The sequence below is a fragment of the Erithacus rubecula genome (genome assembly GCF_903797595.1).
Source record: "Erithacus rubecula genome assembly, chromosome: 13".
Lineage (NCBI taxonomy): Eukaryota > Metazoa > Chordata > Aves > Passeriformes > Muscicapidae > Erithacus > Erithacus rubecula.
In genome coordinates, this window is record NC_136665.1 from 5,998,609 (window position 1) to 6,020,793 (window position 22,185).

At 49.3% G+C, this 22,185-nt stretch overlaps 3 protein-coding genes across 6 annotated transcripts in view; 1 reads left to right on the plus strand and 2 right to left on the minus strand.

Moving 5' to 3' along the window:
* Window positions 1–2,528, minus strand: part of NISCH (nischarin) — a 29,124-nt gene extending 26,596 nt beyond the window's left edge. For all 4 annotated transcript variants that reach the window (XM_079316833.1, XM_079316832.1, XM_079316834.1 and 1 more), the window contains exon 1: window positions 2,308–2,528. In XM_079316833.1, coding sequence (XP_079172959.1) covers window positions 2,308–2,394 — 87 coding nt within the window. In that variant the 5' untranslated portion in view covers window positions 2,395–2,528. The remainder of the gene's footprint in view (window positions 1–2,307) is intronic.
* Window positions 2,529–7,551: 5,023 nt separating this feature from the next.
* Window positions 7,552–13,617, plus strand: TNNC1 (troponin C1, slow skeletal and cardiac type). Its single transcript, XM_079317330.1, has 6 exons — window positions 7,552–7,635; window positions 10,920–10,950; window positions 11,227–11,373; window positions 12,520–12,634; window positions 12,734–12,870; window positions 13,444–13,617. Exons 1-6 carry the CDS (start codon window positions 7,612–7,614, stop codon window positions 13,473–13,475), a joined length of 486 nt encoding a protein of 161 aa, XP_079173456.1. The 5' UTR covers window positions 7,552–7,611; the 3' UTR covers window positions 13,476–13,617.
* A 5,668-nt stretch (window positions 13,618–19,285) lies between these two features.
* RPL29 (ribosomal protein L29) lies at window positions 19,286–21,974 on the minus strand. Its single transcript, XM_079317206.1, has 4 exons — window positions 21,832–21,974; window positions 21,597–21,641; window positions 20,287–20,351; window positions 19,286–19,442 (listed from the first exon to the last, which is right to left on the minus strand). The coding sequence occupies exons 2-4, from the start codon at window positions 21,631–21,633 to the stop codon at window positions 19,317–19,319; spliced, it is 228 nt and encodes a 75-aa protein (XP_079173332.1). The 5' UTR covers window positions 21,634–21,641; window positions 21,832–21,974; the 3' UTR covers window positions 19,286–19,316.
* Window positions 21,975–22,185: the final 211 nt, after the last annotated feature.

The following is a 22,185-nucleotide window of genomic DNA, read 5'->3' on the forward strand; positions in this document are numbered from 1 at the left end:
TTCTACTCCAAACCAGTCTTCAGTCAGCACCAGCTGGACCAGCACACCCAGGAGAAACACCCTGTAGGAATGCTCATACTTTACTAACCCAACAGGAAATATATCAGTGCAGAATTTTTTCCTCCTGGATTTATCCATACTTTGCCTTTCATGGTAAAAACTCCAACAAGAATCAAGTTTTTGAAAGTACATTACACAGAGCTGATATATTCTACAGAACCTAATGTCACAACTGCCAAATGTCACTACAGTCCCCTTCTACTGAGACTGAGCTCTAAAATACAGAGTACAATACGAAGCTCATATGCCACAAGAAAAAAACTCTTCTAAAAAAAAAGATGCAAATAGGATCACTGCCACCTGACCACATAGTAATGGATGAAGATGCAGCTTGCTACAGCTCTATTTCCTTTCTTACCTTTACCAAATTTGACTTTTACACCTTTTAGCACCCTCTGTCCTCATGCAGGTCTTTGTCATGTCCTTAAGCACTAAACTACTTAGGAAAAATAAACACATGCTATTTTTTTCAAAAACTTTTCACTCCATTATGAATTTTGCAAAACTTCTGCTTTCATTTTGATCCATTCCCACATTTCTAATGGTTTGGGCTTGTCTCATAAAAACTGACAGCAGCCTTGGAATCCTGCTAACAGCTTCAGGAGGTTTACACACAGCCAAGCTTAATGCCAACGTGCCTCCAAAAATGCAGCAAGGTAATCAAATTGGGACCAAATACTGGTAAATCTTGTCTTTCATACACTCTACTTCTAAAGCTCTCAAGAAAAATGGCATTAAAGTAGCATGGTATTTCCATAACCACTAAAGAAAGAAATCTGGTCTTGAAAAAATAAGCTTCCTTGGGCTTAGCTGCAGCAGCTTAAAATGTTATTCTCAACTATCAGCTGATCAGATGAACACCACCTGCAGAGTTACCTGAACTCAGCTCAATCTAGAACATTAACGGTATTACCAAAGGGTGGCCCTAGCACAGCAGGCTGAAGCAGCAAAGGACCTCCTGTTTCACCTCTGCACCACAACTTCCAGAGGGATAAGGGTGCAGATGACACTGACATTTTGTCAACTGAATGCACCTGATTTTTTCATTCTCAGGTATTGCATAATACTGACAGAAATTCTCACCACCAGCACTGCAGAGTTGGTTCACACCTGACATGGAAGGTTCCAGCCCCCAAGCCACAGGTCTCACTGTGCCTCTGGTTGAACCACATCCCAACACCTCAACAGCAGTGGCACCATTTCTGAGAATACACATCATGCAACTGAGAAAATGAGCTCAGGCACCTCCCAAAAGGTCATTTCAAGCTTGTAGCCAACTCCTTCATCAAATGCCCCACAGTTTTTGCCTCTAAGTATGGCAACTCACCACCCGAAAGTCATTGCCACAATCATGTTTCAAGGGTCACCACCTGGGAAGGAGTTAGGCTCTTCATGTGCCACAGCTGTGTAAAGCTCTGTCCTCTTAACAACTCAGAAACCATCTCCTGCTGCTGTGTTTTCCCTGGATACCTTTACAGAGGCAGGAGCATGAAGTACTGCTTGTCTCCATCACACAACTTTCCAAATACTGCCTGTCTAAACCACTGCTCGCCTCTCCCTTTTCTTTCACACAGCAGGAAGCCTGATGTCATCCATGTGCATTCTACCGAAAAAAGTCTTTGAAATCACACTAAAATAAGGCAGAAGGAGAAAACATTTTTTTGTTATATAACTAATGGGTGGTGTGCTCGAGACATCTTCTGTCTGCAATTTTACTGAGGTTTGTTCTAGGATGAGCTTCTTCCTGAAAAACAGACCAATTAACTCTTGGTAGAATGCGACCAGATTAAAAACAAGTTATATATCAAAAGCTTCATTTCTTCCCCAGATGAAAGCACCGCTGGCAATTTTTTTTTTGGTGTGGTAAAAGACAAACTGCCTATCCTAAATCATCTGATTTCCTCTGGAAATAAGATCAGAGGATTTTTTTTAATTATACTTCCAGGCGAAGGAAAGATTTCCTGCTTTGCTGAGCCCAGCTTTGAAAGCTCTGTTTACTCGATAGCGATCTCCCATAAACATACGCACACACAGAGATGTATAGGGGCAAGAACACGGCACCTGCCCGCGGAGCTTTCCCCGGCTCAGCCCCGCTCCCACGCGGCTCCTGCCCCGAAGCCCCGAGCAAACTGAAGCCGAACACGTCGCTCATTGTGGGCACAGCCCCGGCCGGGCACTGCGGCCAGGCAGCGGCACCGAGCGCGGCCTCAGCCGCTCCCATCCCCGCACGGCCTCCCCGCCGCGCACCGTGTACGTCTCCACCAGCTCGGAGCCCAGCACTCGGACTTCCCGCGGGGGCTCCTCGCCATCCTCGCCTCCCGCCGCCGCCTCCATGTCGCCGGGAGAAGTGCCGGGGCGCAGCCGCTCAGGCCGTCACGGCTCCCCCGCGGCCGCCGCCGCCGCCCGCACCCGCCGCCCGCCCGCTCCGCGCCGCCGCCGCCGCCATCTTGGCTCGACCCCGTCAGGGCGCGGCGCGCTCCGCCCGCGCGGCTTTATGGGCACCAGGGGGCGGGGCCCGGCGCGAGGGGCGGGGCGAGGGGCGGGGGCGGAGCCTGTGGCTGGCGGGGCGGGGCGAGGGCCGAAGGGGCGGGGTTTTGGAGGTCTGACCGCGCATGCGCGCTCGGTGTGCCTGGGGGCGTTGTGGTGCCATGGAATCCGATGGAATAGAATCCAACCCGATGGAATAGAGTGCAACCCAATAGAATCCAATGGAATTCACTGAATAGAATCCAATCCAATGGCATAGCATGCAATCCAGTGCAATCCAGTGGAATCCAATGGAATAGAATCCAGTACAATTCAATCCAATGGAATCCAATCCAATGGAATCCAATCCAATGGAATAGAATTCAATCCAGTGCAATCCAATGGAATCCAATAGAATAGCATCCAAAACAATTCAATTCAATGGAATCCAATGGAATAGAATCCAATCTAATGCAATCCAATGGAACCCAATAGATTAGAATCCAGCCCAATTCAATCCAATGGAATCTAATAAAATAGAATCCATTCTAAGGCAGTCCAATTCAATACAGTGCCACACAATGCAATTCAATGAATCCAACCCAGCCCAATCCAGTACAATCCAGTGGGGTGCAATCCCTGGGGTGCAGAACTCTGAGGGCTGCTGGTGCACATCTGTGGCCATCAAGGGATGCTGGAGGATTGGACAGTGTCACACAGGGCTGAGGTGCCACCACAATGGTTCTGTGACTGAGCTGCCTGGTACCACCCCAAAAACAGCTGAGGAGCTGGGCTGATGGGCCAGACCTCAGGAATGAGCCCAGAGTGAGCTCAGGGTGTTATCTGGGGTGATTTACTGACAGCATGGACTTTACTTCCACTGTCCCACAGAGCATGGGGAAGGGTTTCAAGCCTGTGCACTGCACACTAAAGGATCTTGCCAGGAATTTGTAACAGAAGTGGAGAATCTACAAGATGGCAAGCAAACCCTCCTCAACCTTTTACCTGAGTTGAACCTGAGTTGCCCTGAGAGGGAGTCATACTATGATAACCTTTTTTGACAGGCTCAGTGTTCACTCCAGGAAGAGAAAATTGCAGGATAGAGGATATAATTAATTTCTTTAGAAGTATCTGAGTGTATTAAAATTGAGAGGTTATCTAGAAAGATTATGTTTTGGCAGAAGGATGCATCAAGCATCCATCAGGACTTTGAAATATACTCTGTGCTACATTACACACAAAGGGATTAAGTTTTGGACTGTCAAATTGAGATTTTGTTAAAAAGTGTCTTCCAGCAAAAATGAAAGCAACATCTCTCTGCCCTTCCTTGTGCTACCTTTCAGAGGTTGCAATTAGCTCAGTATGATGCCATCAATTACAACAGAAGTGAAAATGCCCTGGCTGGATGTGTGGAGCTGCAAGGGCAATGCTGGTGACTCAGAGATGCCACCAAGACTGTGGTGGCAGATGAGCAAACACACCTCTGCAAACAGAACTGGAAAAACACATTTTGGGTTTTTTTTTTTTTTCACTGGAAAATGTTTCCCCTTGGTCAGGATGTAGCTGAAGAAGGATGTGTACAAGGACACAAGACAGAGAGTACAGGCAGCCCAACAGGGATTTTCTGATGCTGTCCCAGCATCAGGAACTGCTGCTGAGCTCAGCCTCTTCATGAGATAATAAGTGGGTTTGGAGAGCAACTTTAATTAAGTTTCCTCTGAATGTCCTGTCTCCTTAATTAAATAACAATTTGCAGCCCTGGAGTGGCTGTCGGGTTTGATCAGTGCCCATCTCCTCCTCCAGCAGCTCCTGATGCAGGCACAGCAGTGGCTCCTGCTGTGACAGTCCTGCTCTGGCTCACAGAGAAGAGGAAATGACAGGAGCAATGTGCCTGGGGAAGGGGGAAAATGGGACCTGCCTCAGCTAGAACGTTCCCAGTAGGGCTTAGGAAGCAATAAATTAAATAATTTTGCTGTTGCTGGGTCAGGACTCTCTCAGGGCCAGGTGCCAAAGGCAGGGAAGGGGGATGCTGGAGCATTTTGCTGCAGTTTGGAGCCGTGACACAGCCCAAGGAGCCCTGCAAACATCCCTGATCTCAAACAAAATTGCAACTTAGTTGGGCTTCTGCCTTTTATTGCCTTATATTTGACCCCAAGAACGCCTCTGCTAGTTTTACAGTGGGTTACATCTACTTGGAAATGAAGTTCTGGAGGAAAAAAGCTGAGTAAAGCTTCACAGTAATCATGATAGCTTGGAGTGACTGACAAGTGGGACAGCATGTCAGGCTGCAACTGGAGCTGGAGCTAACAGGCTGTACCTGAGCCCAGTGACAGCCCATGTGTCACCAGCCATGCCCAGACTGTGCTGGCAGCCCCCCTCAGGCTATAGATAGCCACACTCCCTGTGCCATGGGGCTCATGTGAGGAGGCAAAGGAAGCAGCAGGAGAGGGTGGTTCCCTCAGAACACCCCATCCCTGCAGTAGCCCCTCCCTGTGTTTTGCATGGCAGAGGCTCTGGGTTTCCCCACAAAACCGAATTCCCAATCCTTTTGTAAGCAAACGACTCGGGAGAGGCAGGGGATGCTGGAAGCTTTGTCTCCAGGCAGCTGGCAGGGAGGCAGGGTTGGCATGGTGCCACTCACCTGTGCCTCCTTCCCCAGGAGGAACATCACCTCCTGCTGCCAGATGGGATTTCACCCTTCCCTCTGGGCTCAGCTCTGTTTGCTCACATCAGATGTTTGCAGAACTGCATCTTTCCCATGTTGGTGTGTAGGGTGCAGTGGCCCAAATTTCCCCTCTCTAAGCCCTCAAGCACCCCTTCCTCCACATCCCAAGCTGAATTTCAACCCAGCTCTCTCCAGCAGACCATTTAAAGGCAATGTTAGTCCCCCCTCCTGTGCTGCAGTGACCTTAAATATATTCTGATGCATCCCAGGGGCTGTTTTCAGGGTGACTCAGAGCCATCATTTTCCAGGGTGGAGAGACAGGGCCAGGAGTGCTTCCTCAGCCCTGCCCTGGTGCCTGGCAGTGCCAGAGCTGCCACCTGCCACCCCCCTGTCTCTGCAGTGAATCCCAAGGGGGAGAAGCAGCAGGGGCTGCGGCTGCCTCAGGACAGCACTTCCTTGGGAAGGTCTCTCTGGGGCTGTTGAGGAGGTTTTTGGGGATGGTTTGGCTCTGGGGACGGCAAGTCTCCCATCCTAACCTGTGCCTAAGGCTCCAATGCCCTTTAACAAATAACTACTTCCCTCTGCCACTTTTTCTGACTTTCATGTGCTAAAGGCAACCAAAATATTAATTACATTCAAAGCAGGAAGACTAACTGCTTCAAAAATCAATTCCTTAAATGTAAGAATTTTCCTTTTTGTTGCAGGCAGGGCTGGGCTGGAGCCTGGACAAATCAAGGCCAGAGGGTGGGACCACAGTTCCTATCAGGTTCTGCAGTGTGTTAATCTTTCAAAACCTAGGAGGATTTGATGTGGGGATGGCTTTGTGCTCACCTGCATCCCCACTTTGTGCTGACACCACCTGGCTCCCTGCTTCATGCTGCTTTGGCTTGGACATTCCATAGGGACTGCAGCGTGATTCCTCTTAAGGGGGGATTTTTAGAAAGGATGAAAACTAACAGTTGCATTAATTATATTTTCAGTATGGCAAACTAATTCTTAAATGAAGCAGCTGGAGGTGAGGTGTCAGAGCCCTCTGGTCACAAATGGGAGTCCTGAATCATTAAACTGAGAGGTTTGTCTCTGTTTGTTGTGTGTTAAGACACTGCACTGAGAAAACTGCTCATCACGTGGAAGCCTTTGGTGTGTTTTGCTCTCCACCATGGCAGGGTAAATCCATGATAAATCCACAGTAAATCCAAGAGTGTGGATTTCAGCTATTTGCAGTGGGGACAGGTCAGCTTGCTGGCTGGGTGAAGTGAATCACTGTTTCCTAAAGCACCAAGAATTATCCCTGGAATCAGAGTTTATACCCCCATTTTGACAGCGGATCCTCATATTTTTCAGTCCTGGCTGAAAACAGAAGACTGGGGCAAAGCTCCATCTGTCTCCACACTTTTCTCTGTGGCACTGGAACTTCACGTTGCCCCCATGCTCCGTGGATGCAAGTGCCCTATGGATACGGGGACAGCCAGCAGAGGGGACAAGGAACCCTGACACGCCCTGTTCCCATTGCCCCGGGGGACATTTGCTGCTCAGAGAAATGTCACATTTGTCTTTACAAACAACCTGTAGATCTGCTGGCGGATGAGAGATAAAAGAAACGATGGGATGGATTCCATTGATTGATGAATGGGAAAAGATATTTGCCTTTACAAACAAACTGTAGGTTTGCTGATAAATGAAATTGGATATTGGAAGATGAAAGAAGCAACGGGGAAAAACCATGAATGGTATAAGAATTAAAAATTTAAAGGGAGGGTTATACATTAGAGGTGTCAGGTGTTCTGGGAAGTCTGTGCCTCTCAAGTACCTCAGCCCATGGGGAAAGAGGGAAGGAAAAGTGGCCGGGAAAATAGGATAAAAAGGGAGGCTGTGTCCTCCAAAAATTTGAGACACCCCAGGGGAATGCCCCATGGGCTCTCCCTTTATTCAAATAGAGCAAAAAGGACTCTCTGTCTCCTTTTTGGACATAAACCTTTGATGTTTGTGGTTAATTTTCCCGACACTGCTGGACAGGGATATATTTTGGGACACCTGCCTTTGCTGTGTGATACCAACACCGGCACGATCCGTGTCCCGCAGCTCGCAGGGGGACAGCGGAGGCGGAGGGGACACGGTGGCAGCCAGGACAGCCAGAACCGCAGCGCATCCACCGGGCGGGTCGGGCTGGGAGCGGGGCAGAATCACGAGGAGTGTCCGGCTGCCGTGCCGTGCCGCGCCGTGCCGTGCCGTGCCGTGCCGTGCCGTGCCGTGCCGTGCCGTGCCGTGCCGTGCCGTGCCGGGCCGGGCCGGGCCGGTCCCCACGGGCAGGCACGGAGCCGGCATTCCTGGGAGGCCGGGCATGCGGGGCGCCGTGGGCTGGCCCTGCAGCCCCTATATGAGCCCAGCCCGGGCAGCGCAGCCACCGCGCCAGCCCAGCCATGGATGACATCTACAAGGCGGCGGTGAGTGCCCCGGGCTCGGTGGGGACGGGGATGGGGCGGCTCCGACACGGCTCCGGGGATGCCCCCAAGCTGCCACAGGGATGGAAATGAGGAATAATTGTAGACACTATCCCCATCCGGGACGCAGTTTCACACTCCTCTTACAAATGTGAAACGCTCAGCCTGCTGTTAAATTAGTCACAGTGACCCCCTGATTCCCCGCTGTAAAGCAGGGAGATGGCTCCTAGGTGAAGCTGTAAATCTCAATAAAACCCCATCCTTGGTTTTAGCCCAGGCAAAGCAGAGGAGGATTTCCCAGGAAACAAACATCATTTGTATGGGTAAAACTCACCCTCTTCTTTCTGTTTTTTACAACTCTGCCATTACTATGTTCCCCCCATCCTTAGCTGAATATTTTTTTTAGAGGACTTAAAAAAAAATTGTTTTTTCTCAGTTATTTCCAAACTCCTCCTCTGCTTTGCTGCTCCTGCTCTGTGCAGAATCCAGAATGTGAGCTATGCCCTGGGGAACGTGGAGCATCCTTAGGCTATTTTAACTTCCACAGCTGCACGCTGCATTCCCTGTGTAAACCCCAACTATTTGGTCTGTAATAAGAACTCTGCATTATTCTGTAGCATAGTCAGACAAAGATGTGTGAGTGGAATAAGGATGAAAATAGATTCTGAATTGTGTGGATTGCTATTGCATCCATAACTGGATTTACAATAAGAGCTTTTTAGTGCTTTTCCCCTCTTAAATATACAGCTGATCAAGTTTGATTTCAAGCATGAGCACAAAAAATGTGTCATACAAGTCTTATTTTAATTCCAAGGCTTTTAGAGGGAAGGAATACTTTGGTAGGTAATTGAAGAAAAAAAAATTAAGGAAAAGAACCCCAATGCTCACACATCCCCTGTCCTTTGGTCAGCTTTGAACCTCAGGAAATGGGACCCCTCTAGTGATCCTGATAGTGTAAAAAGGTTCAGGAAAGGCTGAGTCCCCCAACCAACACCTTCAGAGAGGAGAAAAAGGGAACCTGTAAAATCAAAGAAAATCCAGGCCTTTCTAATTAAGGTTTTAAATTGAATATGTTCTCTGTGACTCAAGGCACAGGCTTTCCTTGTTGCCCATTAATTAGGTAAATGTGGGGTTTGAGTCCTGGGCATTAACTGCCAACACCTTTACAGAGGCAAAACAAGTCCAAGCCAGGCACAGCTGAGACAAACAGCTCTTTTGTGGGTCCATTCCCCACAATTTAGACTGTAAGAAAACATTAACCTGTGAAAAAAAGAAATTAAGAACTTCAGTTTCCCCTGGAACCATGGGATGTAGAGAAGAGCTGATAAAAGCAAAATACAGCAGATTTGGCATTACCATGGCTGCTGCAGTGAGCTTAGAGCTTGCCTTCCCACACTGCAGTTAGAAAAACTGTTCCAGTTCCTGGAATGAAGTGGAGGGAAAGGAGGAATAAGGCAGCAAACAGCAGCTATGCCCAGAGTGAACTATGAATAGCTCAGGAGACATCTCTGTGACAAAAATGTTACTCTATAGCAAAAATGCCTTTAATTTATATACACGTCTATCATTCAGTATTCAAGGAGGCTTCAAAAGGGAATAGTTTTACATTTTCTGTGTTGATAGCATATATTAATATCACATTTATGCCAAATCCCCTACGTGCAGCCAGAGAACCCAATGGATTTTCCCCTTACCCACTCATGCCTCGATAAGGCTGTGCAAACACAAAACTATTTTGGGAATATTTTTAGGCTCTAGAACAGTGCCAGGGACAAGTGTCCAGATAAAGGGCTGCAAGGATAAATTCCAAAGCCTGGGAACAATCGGGGAGCTCATCTTTATCTCCAGCACCTCTCTCAGCAGGCTTATAAATAGCGACTGCTGCAGGAGTGTCGAGTTACAGAGCAGGGCATGGCTGTGGCCACCGCGGTGGTGGCTGCCCTTGCCCTGCCCAAACAGTGTCTGCAGAGGGACAGCACTGCCTGCCTGCCTTCAGCAGCACCACAGACACGCTGGGCTTGGGTTCCTCCAGCACTGGAGAAAAACCCTGCAGCCATCCTTAGTGCTTTCTGAGCATCCTCACCTCCTGGAGCATGGGCAGTGGGATAAAACACTCTGCCTGCTTCCCACAGCCTCTGTCCCACTAAGGAAAAGTAATTTATTCTTGCTGCAAGCAGGGAGAACCAGCTGGCTTCTGCAAAACCACTGCCCTTCAGGCAAAAGGATCAGCTTTGGCTCAAAGTGCCACAAGCCTGGGTTGGCTCTGCCCCAGACCAGCAGGGATGGGTGTTGGGGACACTTGCTGGAGGTGGCACAAGGAGACCTTAGTGGGGTCAGACAGGGCAGGCACGGGGTCCTGCCTGGCTGGGTCTAGGGGTTGTTGGCCAGCACAGGAAGGAAAAGCTGATGTTTTCATGGATGCTACCAAAGGGGCAGTTGGACCTGGTGGTGGGGGCAGCAAGTTCAGCTAAGGAGTGCCTGGAATGAAGCCAAAGAGAGAAATGCACTTAAACAGGTGTGGCACAGACTGATTGATTCCCTTTTGCTCTCCTGATTGATTATTTTCATTAATTCATGCTGTCTAATTAGCTCCCACTGATGGTCTGTGGGGGTTGAATTAGACTTTGGGGACAGTCTGGCAGCCCGTGTCAGCTAATGCCTGTTGGCTCCACAGACCATTTCTTCAGAGAGATTCCCAAAAGAGCCTAAAGGGAATAGCAGCTCCCTTCAGAGCCAGACACCTTTATAATAACACTGGCTCAGATGGAAGCAGAGCAGTTAAGCTCTGGATAGGTAAGGAGCTTCCTGAATCTAGGGCTGAAAAACAACTACCAGGGATAGTCTTGTCTACCTCTCCCTCCTCAGGGAATTCTCAAGCCTGTCTCATCTCTGATCTGGCATTGGCCCACATGCAAGCAGCCCTCAGCAGTGCAGCCATCCTGCAATGAAACCTCTCTCCCCAAATGGTTGACAGAGGCATATTTATTTCCCAGTGGTCTTTCCTGCTTGTACAAAGGCTGTGTCTGCCATGTATTACCATCTACTACTCTAGAGAAGTTGTTTGCTTCAAAGGAGATGTGAATAATTTTTTTAAGGGGAAGAATCTCTTCTACAAAAACTTGTGGTGTCAAACCCCCCTGGCTGTACATTCCCTGGTCCATGAGGTTTCTTCCTGTGAGGTTTAGTTCACCCTGGCAAAGGCTGCTGAACTAATAACATGTCCTTTTAGCAGTTAGTGCTGCTGACAAAATTAAAATAAAATTAAAATGTCTGTGTTTTCCTCACAGGTTGAGCAGCTGACAGAAGAGCAGAAAAATGGTAGGTGCATCTTCAGCCTGGCACCACAGCCTAAAGTGGAGCTCCCCAGCCAGCAGCCCTGCCTGCCTCAGCAATAACACCCCAGAAAATGCTTTGGGCAGCCTGGCAGGGCATGAGCCAGGGCTTCTGACCCACCAGCATTTCTGTGGTGTGCCTGGGTGCCCATGCCTGGGCACTGCTGGGCTGCAGTCAGGGGAGGCTGTGCCTGGGATGAGCCCCTGCCTGCAGGCTGGAGGTGCAGGGCAGGACCCCCTGACATCTCCCCTGTCTCTGCAGAGTTCAAGGCTGCCTTTGACATCTTCGTGCTGGGGGCAGAGGATGGATGCATCAGCACCAAGGAGCTGGGGAAGGTGATGAGGATGCTGGGGCAGAACCCCACCCCTGAAGAGCTGCAGGAGATGATAGATGAGGTGGATGAAGATGGTGAGAAGTTTGGGTTTCTTCCACTTTCCAAGCATCATCCCCACATCTGGGGGTGTGGGGGCCATCTGTGCAGTGCTGGGGACAGTCCCAGCTGTGGGGTGCAACCTGCTGGGATTTCAAGGGACACTAAACACCAACAGATCTTAGCATAGTTCCTTTAGGGAGTTTCTAGACAAAGAGAAACTACAGAAATTTTTATTCCTACAATGATCAGACTGCTTGAACTGTTTTTGGGGAGTACTGTGAAATTGTAGAGATCCTTTTAAAAAACAAAATATAGGCTGAATGTAGGAACTGCCATTTTAGAAATGCCTCTTAGAGGATTCTGTCATCAGGAAAGTCTTTCACTGCTCTAGTGTACACACCCACATAACTAACTGTCAATACTGATTAACTCTCTACTGGTGATCACACATAATGAGATCCACTGTGGGCATTTGGGCAGAAATACCACACTTAGTAACTGGAAAATAAAAAAGCAGTTAAAAATCAGGTAAAAAAGGAAAGCATCTGAGTCATTGAAAACAGCACTACTATACTGTAGGTGCAAAACCACACTGCATGAACACCTGCCTTCTGGAGCTTTCAATGTTAATGCCCAAATGAGATGGACAGGTATCTCCGTAGCAGGAATTTCCACAGCAGGAATTTCCATTCTTTGGAGTTTCCATTCTTCCAGGACTTTTGCCAAGGCAAAATGGCTGTGAAGGGTAAAAATTCACTTACAAGGTCAGAGAAGGGCCTCAGTCACTTATTTCAGCACCTGAGGTGACTCAGGACTGCTCTCCTGACTTTTGGCCCTTGGTTGCTGAGGGGAAGTGTCATTGTCACTGCCTGTCCATCCCCAGTAGCTCCAGCTGGGCTCCCCTTTCCTGCCTTTTTCAAGCCCAGTGTGAGAAGACACTGAGACATCAGACCTTGTATATTCTTCAGTTTGACTTGCAGAGACACTGTCTGATGGCAGTCAGTTTTTCACTCCAACAATAATGGGTTTAACAGCCCCCCTGAAGGTTTTGAGGTTCTGAATGAATGTGGCTGTGCAGGGAACCTGGGTGGCCAATCTGGAGCTGCTCACAGGGAAGTGTGGAACTCAGCCAGGGTCCTGGTGCTGCCCAGCTGGTCCCAGAGTGTCCATTCCTCCCACAGGCAGTGGCACTGTGGACTTTGATGAGTTCCTGGTTATGATGGTCCGCTGTATGAAAGATGACAGCAAAGGCAAAACCGAAGAGGAGCTCTCAGACCTGTTCAGGATGTTTGATAAGTAAGAGCCAGGAGCTCAGTGTGGTGGGTGGTGGGAGGGGTGCATTCAGCCCAGCTCCCCCTCCCCTGCCTGGTGCTGAGCTCTCCTGCCCTGGCACAGAAATGCTGATGGCTACATCGACCTGGAGGAGCTGAAGATCATGCTGCAGGCCACAGGAGAGACCATCACCGAGGATGACATAGAGGAGCTGATGAGAGATGGGGATAAAAACAACGATGGCAGGATTGACTATGATGGTAGGACTCTTTCTTGCATGTGGTTTGGTCACAAGCTCTTGGTCACCCCCTGGGCAGCCCCCATGGCCTTGGTTGTCTCCTCATGTAAACAGGAGCTCGTGCAGGGCAGTGCATCTGGCAGGAGCACGTGTGCACAGGGACTGGGGGGTTTCTTATGCCTGTGAAATGGGAGCAAGGGCCTGGGGCTGCCTGAACTGTCCCCTTGCTGCACTGAAGCACTGCCCCCTTTCACCAGCCCCTCCTGCCCCCTTAACACAAGCATCATTTCTGAGGGGCTCTGCCTTTGAATGTGAAGCTGGCAAAACAACCCCCAGATCATTTCTGAACTGAGTCAGAGGCCGTGTCCCCCCTGGCACTCACCCCCAGTGTTCTGGTGGCAGCTGGGGGCTGCAGTGACATTTCCAGCAGGAGTCACAAGGAGGAGCAGTCGCCATCCCCCCCTCGGGCTCTCGCACATCCTGGGGCTGGAAAAGGAGACAGGGCAGGGAGAAGCTGCCAAGAGCACACTTGGCAGCTTGAGGGCACTTGGGTCTCACCTCACACCTCTTGTCTCCAATGTCTTCCCCTTGGCAGAGTTCCTGGAGTTTATGAAGGGGGTTGAATAAATCTGAGGCCAGATGGACAGCTTGAATCTCCTAAACCCTCCAGCTCTGCATCTCATCTCCTTGACTAAGTCCCCTGGCTACCAGCATGAAGACTGAGTGCTGAAAAGGGTGGCCAGGGAGAAATAAAACCTGTTAATACCCAGTGCCTCAGCTGCTCCTTCCTTCAGTGACAGCTTCACCCCACTGTGTACTCCTGATCCATGAAACCACTGCTGGGGGCTACTTCTGGCAAGGTGCCATCACAGCTGGAGCTTTAAGCCTCCAAGCAGGAATTCTGCTGCCAGCCCAATGGCAAAATCCATCCAACAGGGCTGTGGGTGCCTGGTGGGGAGCTGCCATCTTCCATCTCCTCACCCTGCCTGGGTGAGCAGCTCAGGAGCTGGCACTGCTGCCTGCTGGGTTAACTGGAGCACTGGCAGCATTTTAGCAATGAAATATTAATCAAAACCCACTTCAACCATCACTGAAATCCATGTGCAAGGGACAGTCCCTCTCCTCCCTGCTCTCACCCTGGCTATCCCAAGGGTACCCCCCCTCCTCCTCCACCAGCCTGACTGGCACCCTGTGATGCCAAAAGAAAACCTCAATTTGCTTTGGAAATACGAATAAAAGCCATTCCTAAGCTGGACTGGATGCTCCTTCCTGTGTCCCCAGCCTGGTGGGAGCCTCACTACAAAGAATGACACCCAATTTCCCCTGACACACAACATCAATTTGGGCACTGAGAAATGCTCAATGCCCCTCTGGGTCCCAGCTCCTGGTGCAGGTGCCAGCAGGGCCAAGGAGCTGTGCTGTCCCCAGGGGTTGCCTCCTCTCATCCCAAGGAAGCTCAGCATTCCTGTGGCATTAGCAGCTCTCCCTGCACATAGCTGCCTCCTCCCATCGAATTACAGCCTCAGCACAACTCACACATTGCAGACATGTTGCTAAAGTCAATCGTTTACCCAAGCAAAGCAAACATTGGCAGGGCAGGGCACGGGACTGTGCTGCTGCAAGCCTGGAGGTGCTGCCCTCAGCCTTGGGTGGGCACACTGCTGGGCCAGTGCCCCAGCTCTGCTGGGCTCTCCTGCTGCCTTTCCTCCCCAAACCTGATCCTCTTCCCCACTTCTGTGGAAATGGCACCCTAAATCAGCTGTGACACAATCTCATTTGCAGCAATAATGAAATATTTTAATCTCATTTATAGCAATAATGAAATATTGCAGTTCAGGGCAAACAGGCCTGAGGTGAAAACAGGGATGAGAGAGGTGGTGGATTATTTGGAAGGGCATGGATGTGTCTTTCCTCTGGACAAGCAGCACTAAATATTTTCACATAATTCATAGAATGACTGGGTTGGAAGAGACCTTCAAGATCACCAAATCCAACCCATGCCCTAACACCTCAACTAGCCCATGGCACTGAGTGCCACATCCATTTTGTTCAACCAAGGCTTATAACAACAGAAGAACTAAGAAAATGAATCTGCTAGCTGGAAACCCAAGGTATTTTGGAGGTAGCTCTAACACAAACATCTGTTTGACCCACTCAAAGGGCTCTCCCCAAGGACTCTAAGCCCTTGATGCCACGGCTACTGCAGATTGAGCAGGACTCCAGGTGCACCGGAGGCAATGGAAATATGGGTCTAAGAACCCTGGGACAGGGAATGCTCCCAGCAGTAGCAGATTCTGTTTCCAACTAATCTGCAGCCTAGAGATGGGAAAGAAACACTTTCTGCCTCTGCAGGTTGGCAGCAACAGTTTCCTACTGATACCTATGAGGACACAGCATATCCTCATGTTTTACCCCAGGCCTGGGAACCTCCAAAGTTGCCAAAGTTGGGTTTCAGCCAGGAGCTGAGGTGATGCCAGCTGCTCCCACACCCATGGCCACCCAGCCCACCCCTGCACTCACATCACATCATCACATCACATCACATCACATCACATCAGGGGTCACTGACAGCCCCCTTATCCTCCCCTGTCCTGGCCAAACACCACCATCCAAAAAGGACTTCTCCAAGACATTCTCCTCTGCTCACTGATAGGCTTTGACTCCCCTGGAGGGTGAACAAGAGAAAAATGATCCCCTTCACTGTAGACAGCTTGGTGGCTTGGACTATGCTGTGACCAGGGAGAAGGAGGCTGGGAAGAGCCACCTGGCCCTGTGTCTTGGCACAATGGATCTGGCAGAAGCAAGCCACAGCCTCACTGGCTGCCCACCCTTTCCCAAGAATGAAGCTGGGAAGGTGGTGGCTGGAGAGAGAAGAGAGAGGTCTTGCAGCAGCCAAAACTTGTCACTAGAAGAGCATATCAACTAGGACTGTTTAGTTTTTTTCTGTCCTTAGAACAGGAGGCTGGGAAGCCAGGAAACCTGCTGCCAGGCTGGACTGGCTTAACACACTGCCTGCCCTCCCAGTCAGACAGCAAATGCTGCAGGGTGAGGAGCTGTGGGTGGATTTCACTGTTGGCCAAAACACAGGAACAACTGCACAAGGAATGTAACACAACGTGACAGCCCTGTGAGTGGGTGAGCAGGCTGAAAAAACAGCCACCCCTGGAGGATCAGCCTGGCTGAGCCCCCTCACAGGGGATGTGCTGACAAGGAATGAAAACCACCCTGAGGAATCCATGTGTCTGTGCAACTCCAAACCAGCTCACAGTGTTCACTGCAGGTGTAGTGAACCTCTGGTGCCCAAAAACATTTAAGGAATGTGACACAAATCCACATTGTCTGGGGAAAAAAGAAGCAATTAACTGGGTTGTTTTCTTAAATCAGGCAAAAAGTCATTGGCCAGTCTCTAAAACAGTTCCTGGATCTGTGTGCTTTTACCTCCCCAGCTTTTACCTCCCCAGCAGGAACAGGAGCTGTGCAGGCAGGTGACAGCAGCCCAAGCCACAGGACACTGCCATATTTCTCAGGCCATTTATCTGCTCACATTTGCTGTAGTTTTAACTTCCTTCCCTAGTTTGCAGCTTTGTCAGTGTATTTGAGGCCTGTCCTCAGCCCTCAATAAAACTTTGCTGTGTGGACCAAGTGACTGCAGGAAGCTCTGATGAAATTACACTGCTGTAATAAAATCTCTGCATCAATGTGCCAGCAGGGCAGTGGCAGTGCAATGTGAGCTGAGGTACAGCAGATGAACACTTCACCAAGCCCCTGTGGTGTAGAAACACCTGCAACAGCCTTGAAACCTGGGCAAAGCAGAACTCATGCTCTGTTGCTGCTGCTTTTTGACCACTCTATTCAAAGTTAGTAAAGGGGGACAGGGCAACGTGTCCAGCCCTGTATTTTATTTATCATCACTGTGAACATCAATGTCCCCAGTGAACACCTTGCCTGATCATAGCATTTTGCAGGGCTTTGATTTCCCCTCCCCATTTCTGTGCTCTTGGCTGTCAGAGCAATGGCTCACCTTTGCCAAATGAGATTATTTGGTATTTGGTTACATGCCCTTTGCTCTTTTTCTGTTTTAAATCAGAGAAAGGAGCCAAACTGGAACTTGATACTGAGTCCTCTTAGTTGCAAAGGGGAGAAATAATCTGCCACAAGTATGATGTGCAGCAGCAGCAAGCATGAGATGTATAAGCTGATGTACAGCAGTTGTTAAGCACTGAGATGCTTTTGAGCTCTTTGTCCTCCTCCAGGATAACAAACACTTAATCATAATAATTTTGAAGTTTTTAAATATCAAAGATGAGAGAGCTCTGTGTAATGGGAATAGCTTTAATGGCCCACAGCTGCCAGTTCCATAATGCCCCCAAATAGGGTCTCCAACCTCCCTTCCCCAACAGAACTTAAATGATTTCACAAGGCAGGAGAAAGAGGATGAAGAGGATGGAGATGCCCCTCCAAGGCAGAGTCAGCACAAACTCCCCTTCTCAGCTTTCCCTTCTGGGCTGGTATGAAGAGGAAAGCTGTGAGCAGAGGTGTCACAGGGCTAGCAAATGCAATAGCTGCTCACTCATGTCCAAGCAGTGTCTGCAGGGAGCACACCACAACAAACCTGACACCGAGCTGCTGTGAAAGCTGACAGAATTCCTGGATCCTGCTGCACAATGATGCCTGGATTAAGGTTACGTTCCTCTGGGCTGCATTTTGTCACGCAGCCGCTATTTTGGTCGGAAAGTCAGCAAGCCCTTATTTGGGAAGCTGTCCCACTGAAGGGCAGCATGAAGGGCAGCCAGATGAAAAGGCTGCTTCTGAAGGCAGGCCTGGGGGGCTGCCTGGAGCCACAAGAAGCCCAAATCTTGCCCTCTGCTTCTCCTTAACATTCCAACATCCTTTTCTTGCCTCTCTCTTCCCTCTTGTGGGTGAGTTACTCCCACAACACAAGCACCCTGGGGAAGACATCAAGGGGATTGAGATGAAATCTCCCTTCTTATATGGAAAAGCTTTAGTGCTAAGAGATTTAACATGCAGAACTTAAACTGGGTGGAAAATCTGCAGGTAAAGACATAGACTGGCAAAAACCAAGTGCTCCATTCAGGTTTTTTTCTTTTGCTCTTGTAAAAATCATCTACACCAGAGTGATAACACTGACCCTCACTGGACCAGCCACTCCCATCTCCTTCAGTATCAGCAACCATTCCACTCTCTGTGTGCCTTCACCATCTAGCAAGCAGCAGAGTGAACCTTGCCAATAAACTGTCACGCTGTCACTTAATATTAAATCTGCTTTTTACTGATACCTTTGCTAGTGATCCTTTAAGTGCCTCAAACACTTATTTGTAAAAGGCTGACAAAAGCCCAAGAGATGCACACAGAAGGAATCAGACAGCTGAGGGATACAACCTCCTTGACTTGCAAGTTTCAAATTAGTAATAATTTATATTCATTTATTTATATTATTATATATTAATTTATATTGCTTGGTTTAGGGGTGGGCGGGTTTTCCTAATCAGTCAAAAAACAATTAAAAAGTAGGAACTGGGAAAATATTTTTGAATTTAAGCCAGAAACAATTCAAACTGACACATAATTCTGGTAATTGGCTAAACTATTAAAAAATAAACTACGTAAATTGGATGTTCCAGTTAAAATTGTTTTTTACCTGGCAAGTGTTTTGCTGCTGTACTGCAGACTGAAGGTAACTGAACTTCCATCCCTCCTGTGGCTCCATGGATTTACCCCACCGGGTGGGCAAGCGCTGGAACTGCAGTTTGAGAGCAGCTGCTTGCATTCCAACAGGTGCCTCATGCTCAAGTGGAAAGCACGGCCTGAGTCAGCTTTGAGGAGCCCCTGGAGAGTGCAGCCCTCTCCTGATGCTCAAAACAGCAGGAGCAAAACATCAGGCTCAGCTCCTCCTGGGATTTTGCACATTATTCCCTCATCTCCCCAAGCCAGCACATTTCATCAGACAGTACTTTTGTTACTGGAGTGAAAGACATTCCCTAAAATCAGTCACTATTAAAAAAATGTGTATTTTGTATTTTCCTAACCCTTGCATGTTTCCATGGTTAGCTCCATTAATGCTTCAACATCTACAAGTATTTCAGGATACAACACACACCAACTCTAACACAAACTCCTGTGTCTCCAACACCACACCTCCTATTTCCCAGATTCCCACAGCAAGGCAGCAGACAAGTAACAGCCCTTGGAAATTTCCCCTTGCTGTAAGAACACTAGGAATTGTCACTAAACTCCTGGTACCTGAGAAAGAAAACGTCACCCCAGTTTTCAAAAGCACAAGGAGGATCCAGGGAACTACAAGCCAGGCTCCCACTGTAAAGTACAACTCAAGGCTTCTGGAGGGCTCTCCTCAAATCCAGGTGAAGGCTTTGTTACATATAATTTTATTTTAAAAAATGCTGTAACACACATGCCAGTAAGAAAACTGTGTCTTTTTATTAAAGCACATCAGTCCTTTTTCTGCTGAGCAGCCTGCTGAGCTGCCTGCTTGGCATTGTTTGCCTGCATCTTCTTCAGCCCCTTCTTGTTGTGTTTCTTTGCAAATCTCATGTTCCTCAGAAACTTGGGATCAACCTATAAAAATAAAGGAAAAATAAGCCATATTGCAGAAGAGACATACATTAAAACACTTATAGCCCCATGTTGCTCCAATTATTCACAAAGGCAGGCTGTGACTAGTTCAGGCTTTTTTTCTTTCAAGAAAATTATTTTAGTCATCTGCAACCAGGCTTAAACTAACAAAAAACTTCAAACCCCAGAAATATCATAAAGAAGAGAATGGGCAAAGCTGCAAGAGAGTCAGGACTGAACCCTCACTGAGCTTTGCAGAAGACAAATTTTTACATCATGTCCAAAAAGCTTTGTAGATTGTGACATCTACAAAGCAAATAAAATCACAGCCCTCTGCTAACACCAAAGTTTCTGTTTCCACTTCCAAGTGTGGAAAAAGATCCTGTTGTACCATTTGTATAATATCAGAAAAAAACAATATACTGCACTTTCATGTGTTTATCTGGATCAGTATAGACAGCAAAATAATACTGAAGGACAGGAGGAGAAGAGAGGGAGAGGAGAAGGAGAAGACAACAGGACTCAAAAGGCAAAGGAACTATTTAACTGGCAACTGTTTGTTTTACTGGAAACAGCACTTGGTGACAGCCACCAGAACAGGACAGGGACAAAACTGTCCACTGATGAAAACGCAGTTCTATAGACATACAAGGGCAGATCTCATGTTACAGATATCCCAGCTGCAGGTCAGGTAAGTAAAAGAACTGAACCCCACAGTGGTTCTGACCACCTGGAACACAGACCTCTGTCTGCATAAAATGTGTCAGCCAAAATAATACAAATTCTGGATTTTTTTCACAGTTAAGTCTCAGTGACTCAGCCTGGAAATATCAGTAGGAATACTCACCCCTTTGAGAGACTCGTATCTATGGGTTTTGGGCTTCTTGATGCCATTTCTGTGCCACTTACGGGCTATGTGGAAAACAAGACAATTATTTAAATTACAGCTTCTGCTAGCTATTATTTAGCAGCTACATTAGTTTCTTTATAAGTGTACCTGACTATCAAAATGATGTGGAATAGACAATTTTCAGACCCTTCCTATCCAAACTACAACTGAATTAAAAACACATCTCTATGCTCATCTCTCTGCACGGGCTTCCAATCCAAGGATTTCAGGCAGCTCATTAATGACACACTGACAGCACCACCAGCAGAGTGAAAGGCCTCACTCATTAATAAATTCAAGCACTTGTGGACAGTGTGAGAAGGCACAGTCACTCACTGGGCAGGACCAGGCAGAACCTACTCGTGACCTCTGCTAAGTCACTGCACTGATGAGAAGACCCCAAACATGAACTATTTCATCACTGTGGCCATCTCTGGATTGCACAGGATCCCAGGGATGAAGCTTTTCAGGAACATCAGAGAATGACAGGATGGTTTGGGTTGGAAATAACTTTAAGGACCATCCTGTTCCACCCCCCTGCCAATGGCAAGGACAGATTTCACTAGATCAGTTTGCTCCAAGCCCTGTCCAACCTGGTCTTGAACACTTCCAGGGATGGAGCAGCCATAACTTCTCTGGGAACCCTGTGCCAGGGCCTCACTACCCTCACAGGGAAGAATTTCCTCCGAATGTCCAACCCAAGCCTACTCTGTCAGTGTAAAGCCATTCCCCTGGGTCCTGTCACTGCCTGCTCTGGTACAAGATCCCTCTGCCTGCTTAGCTGGTGATGATCAGCACGGAATCACTCAGGCTGGAAAACACCTCCAAGATCTTGGAGTCCAACCTATGACCCAGCCAATCACACCATGGCACCGAGTGCCACCTTCGGTGTTTCCTCAAATGCCTCCAGGGATGGTGACACACCACCTGTCCTCTCCGTGCAGCCACTCCAATGCCTAAACACCCTTCCTGTGAAGAAATCCTTCATGATGCCCAACCTAACCCTACCCTGGCACAGCTTGAGCCTGTGTCCTGTCGCCCTGTTGCTGGTTACCCGGGAGTAGAGGCTGACCCCCAGTTTTCTAACATAAACATTTCTATTTTTCTGGTTACATATGAATTCTACGTTGATCCCAACACTGACTCTTATCACACTCCTCTAACCCCCCCATTCGATCTCTGCGCAGCATCGCCTCATCTGGCTGCAAACCCCCGCCATCACTCCCCGGTCCCAGCCCGTGAACCCCCCGGCCCCCGGCCCCGCTCACACTGGTTGTGCGTGGTGTGGTTCTTGGACTTGGCCATGGTCGCACCTGCGGGAGAAACACACACGGCTCAGCCGGGCCGGGCCGGGCCGGGCTGGCACCCGCAAAGAGCCCGCCCGGCCCCGAGCCCCGACTACGGCCCCGCTCGGCCCGGCCCGGCCCGCGGATGGGCGCGGATGGTGCCCGATGGGCGCGGATGGTGCCCGATGGGCGCGGATGGTGCCGGGGCCGCCCTCACCCGAGCTGCGCTCGCCGCCACCGCCGGACCGGAAGAGAAGGAGCACCGCGGGGCCTGCCGGGAATCGGGGCCGGGCCGGAACCCCGTGTCTTGTAGTTCCGCCCGGCAGTGTTCCCGTCGCCTTCCCGCACCGCCGCTCTTTGCCCGCACCGCCCCGGCTCCCGCACCGCCCCTGCTCCCGCGGCCGCCGCTCCGGCCCCGGGAAGGCTCCGCCGATCGGCAGGGCCCGCAACACCCGGCGACGTGGCGGAGCCGGTCCCTCGGAGACGCGGTTCCGTCACCAACACGGTCCCCACACCAACACGGTCCCCACCAACACGGTCCCCACACCAACACGGTCCCCACACCAACACG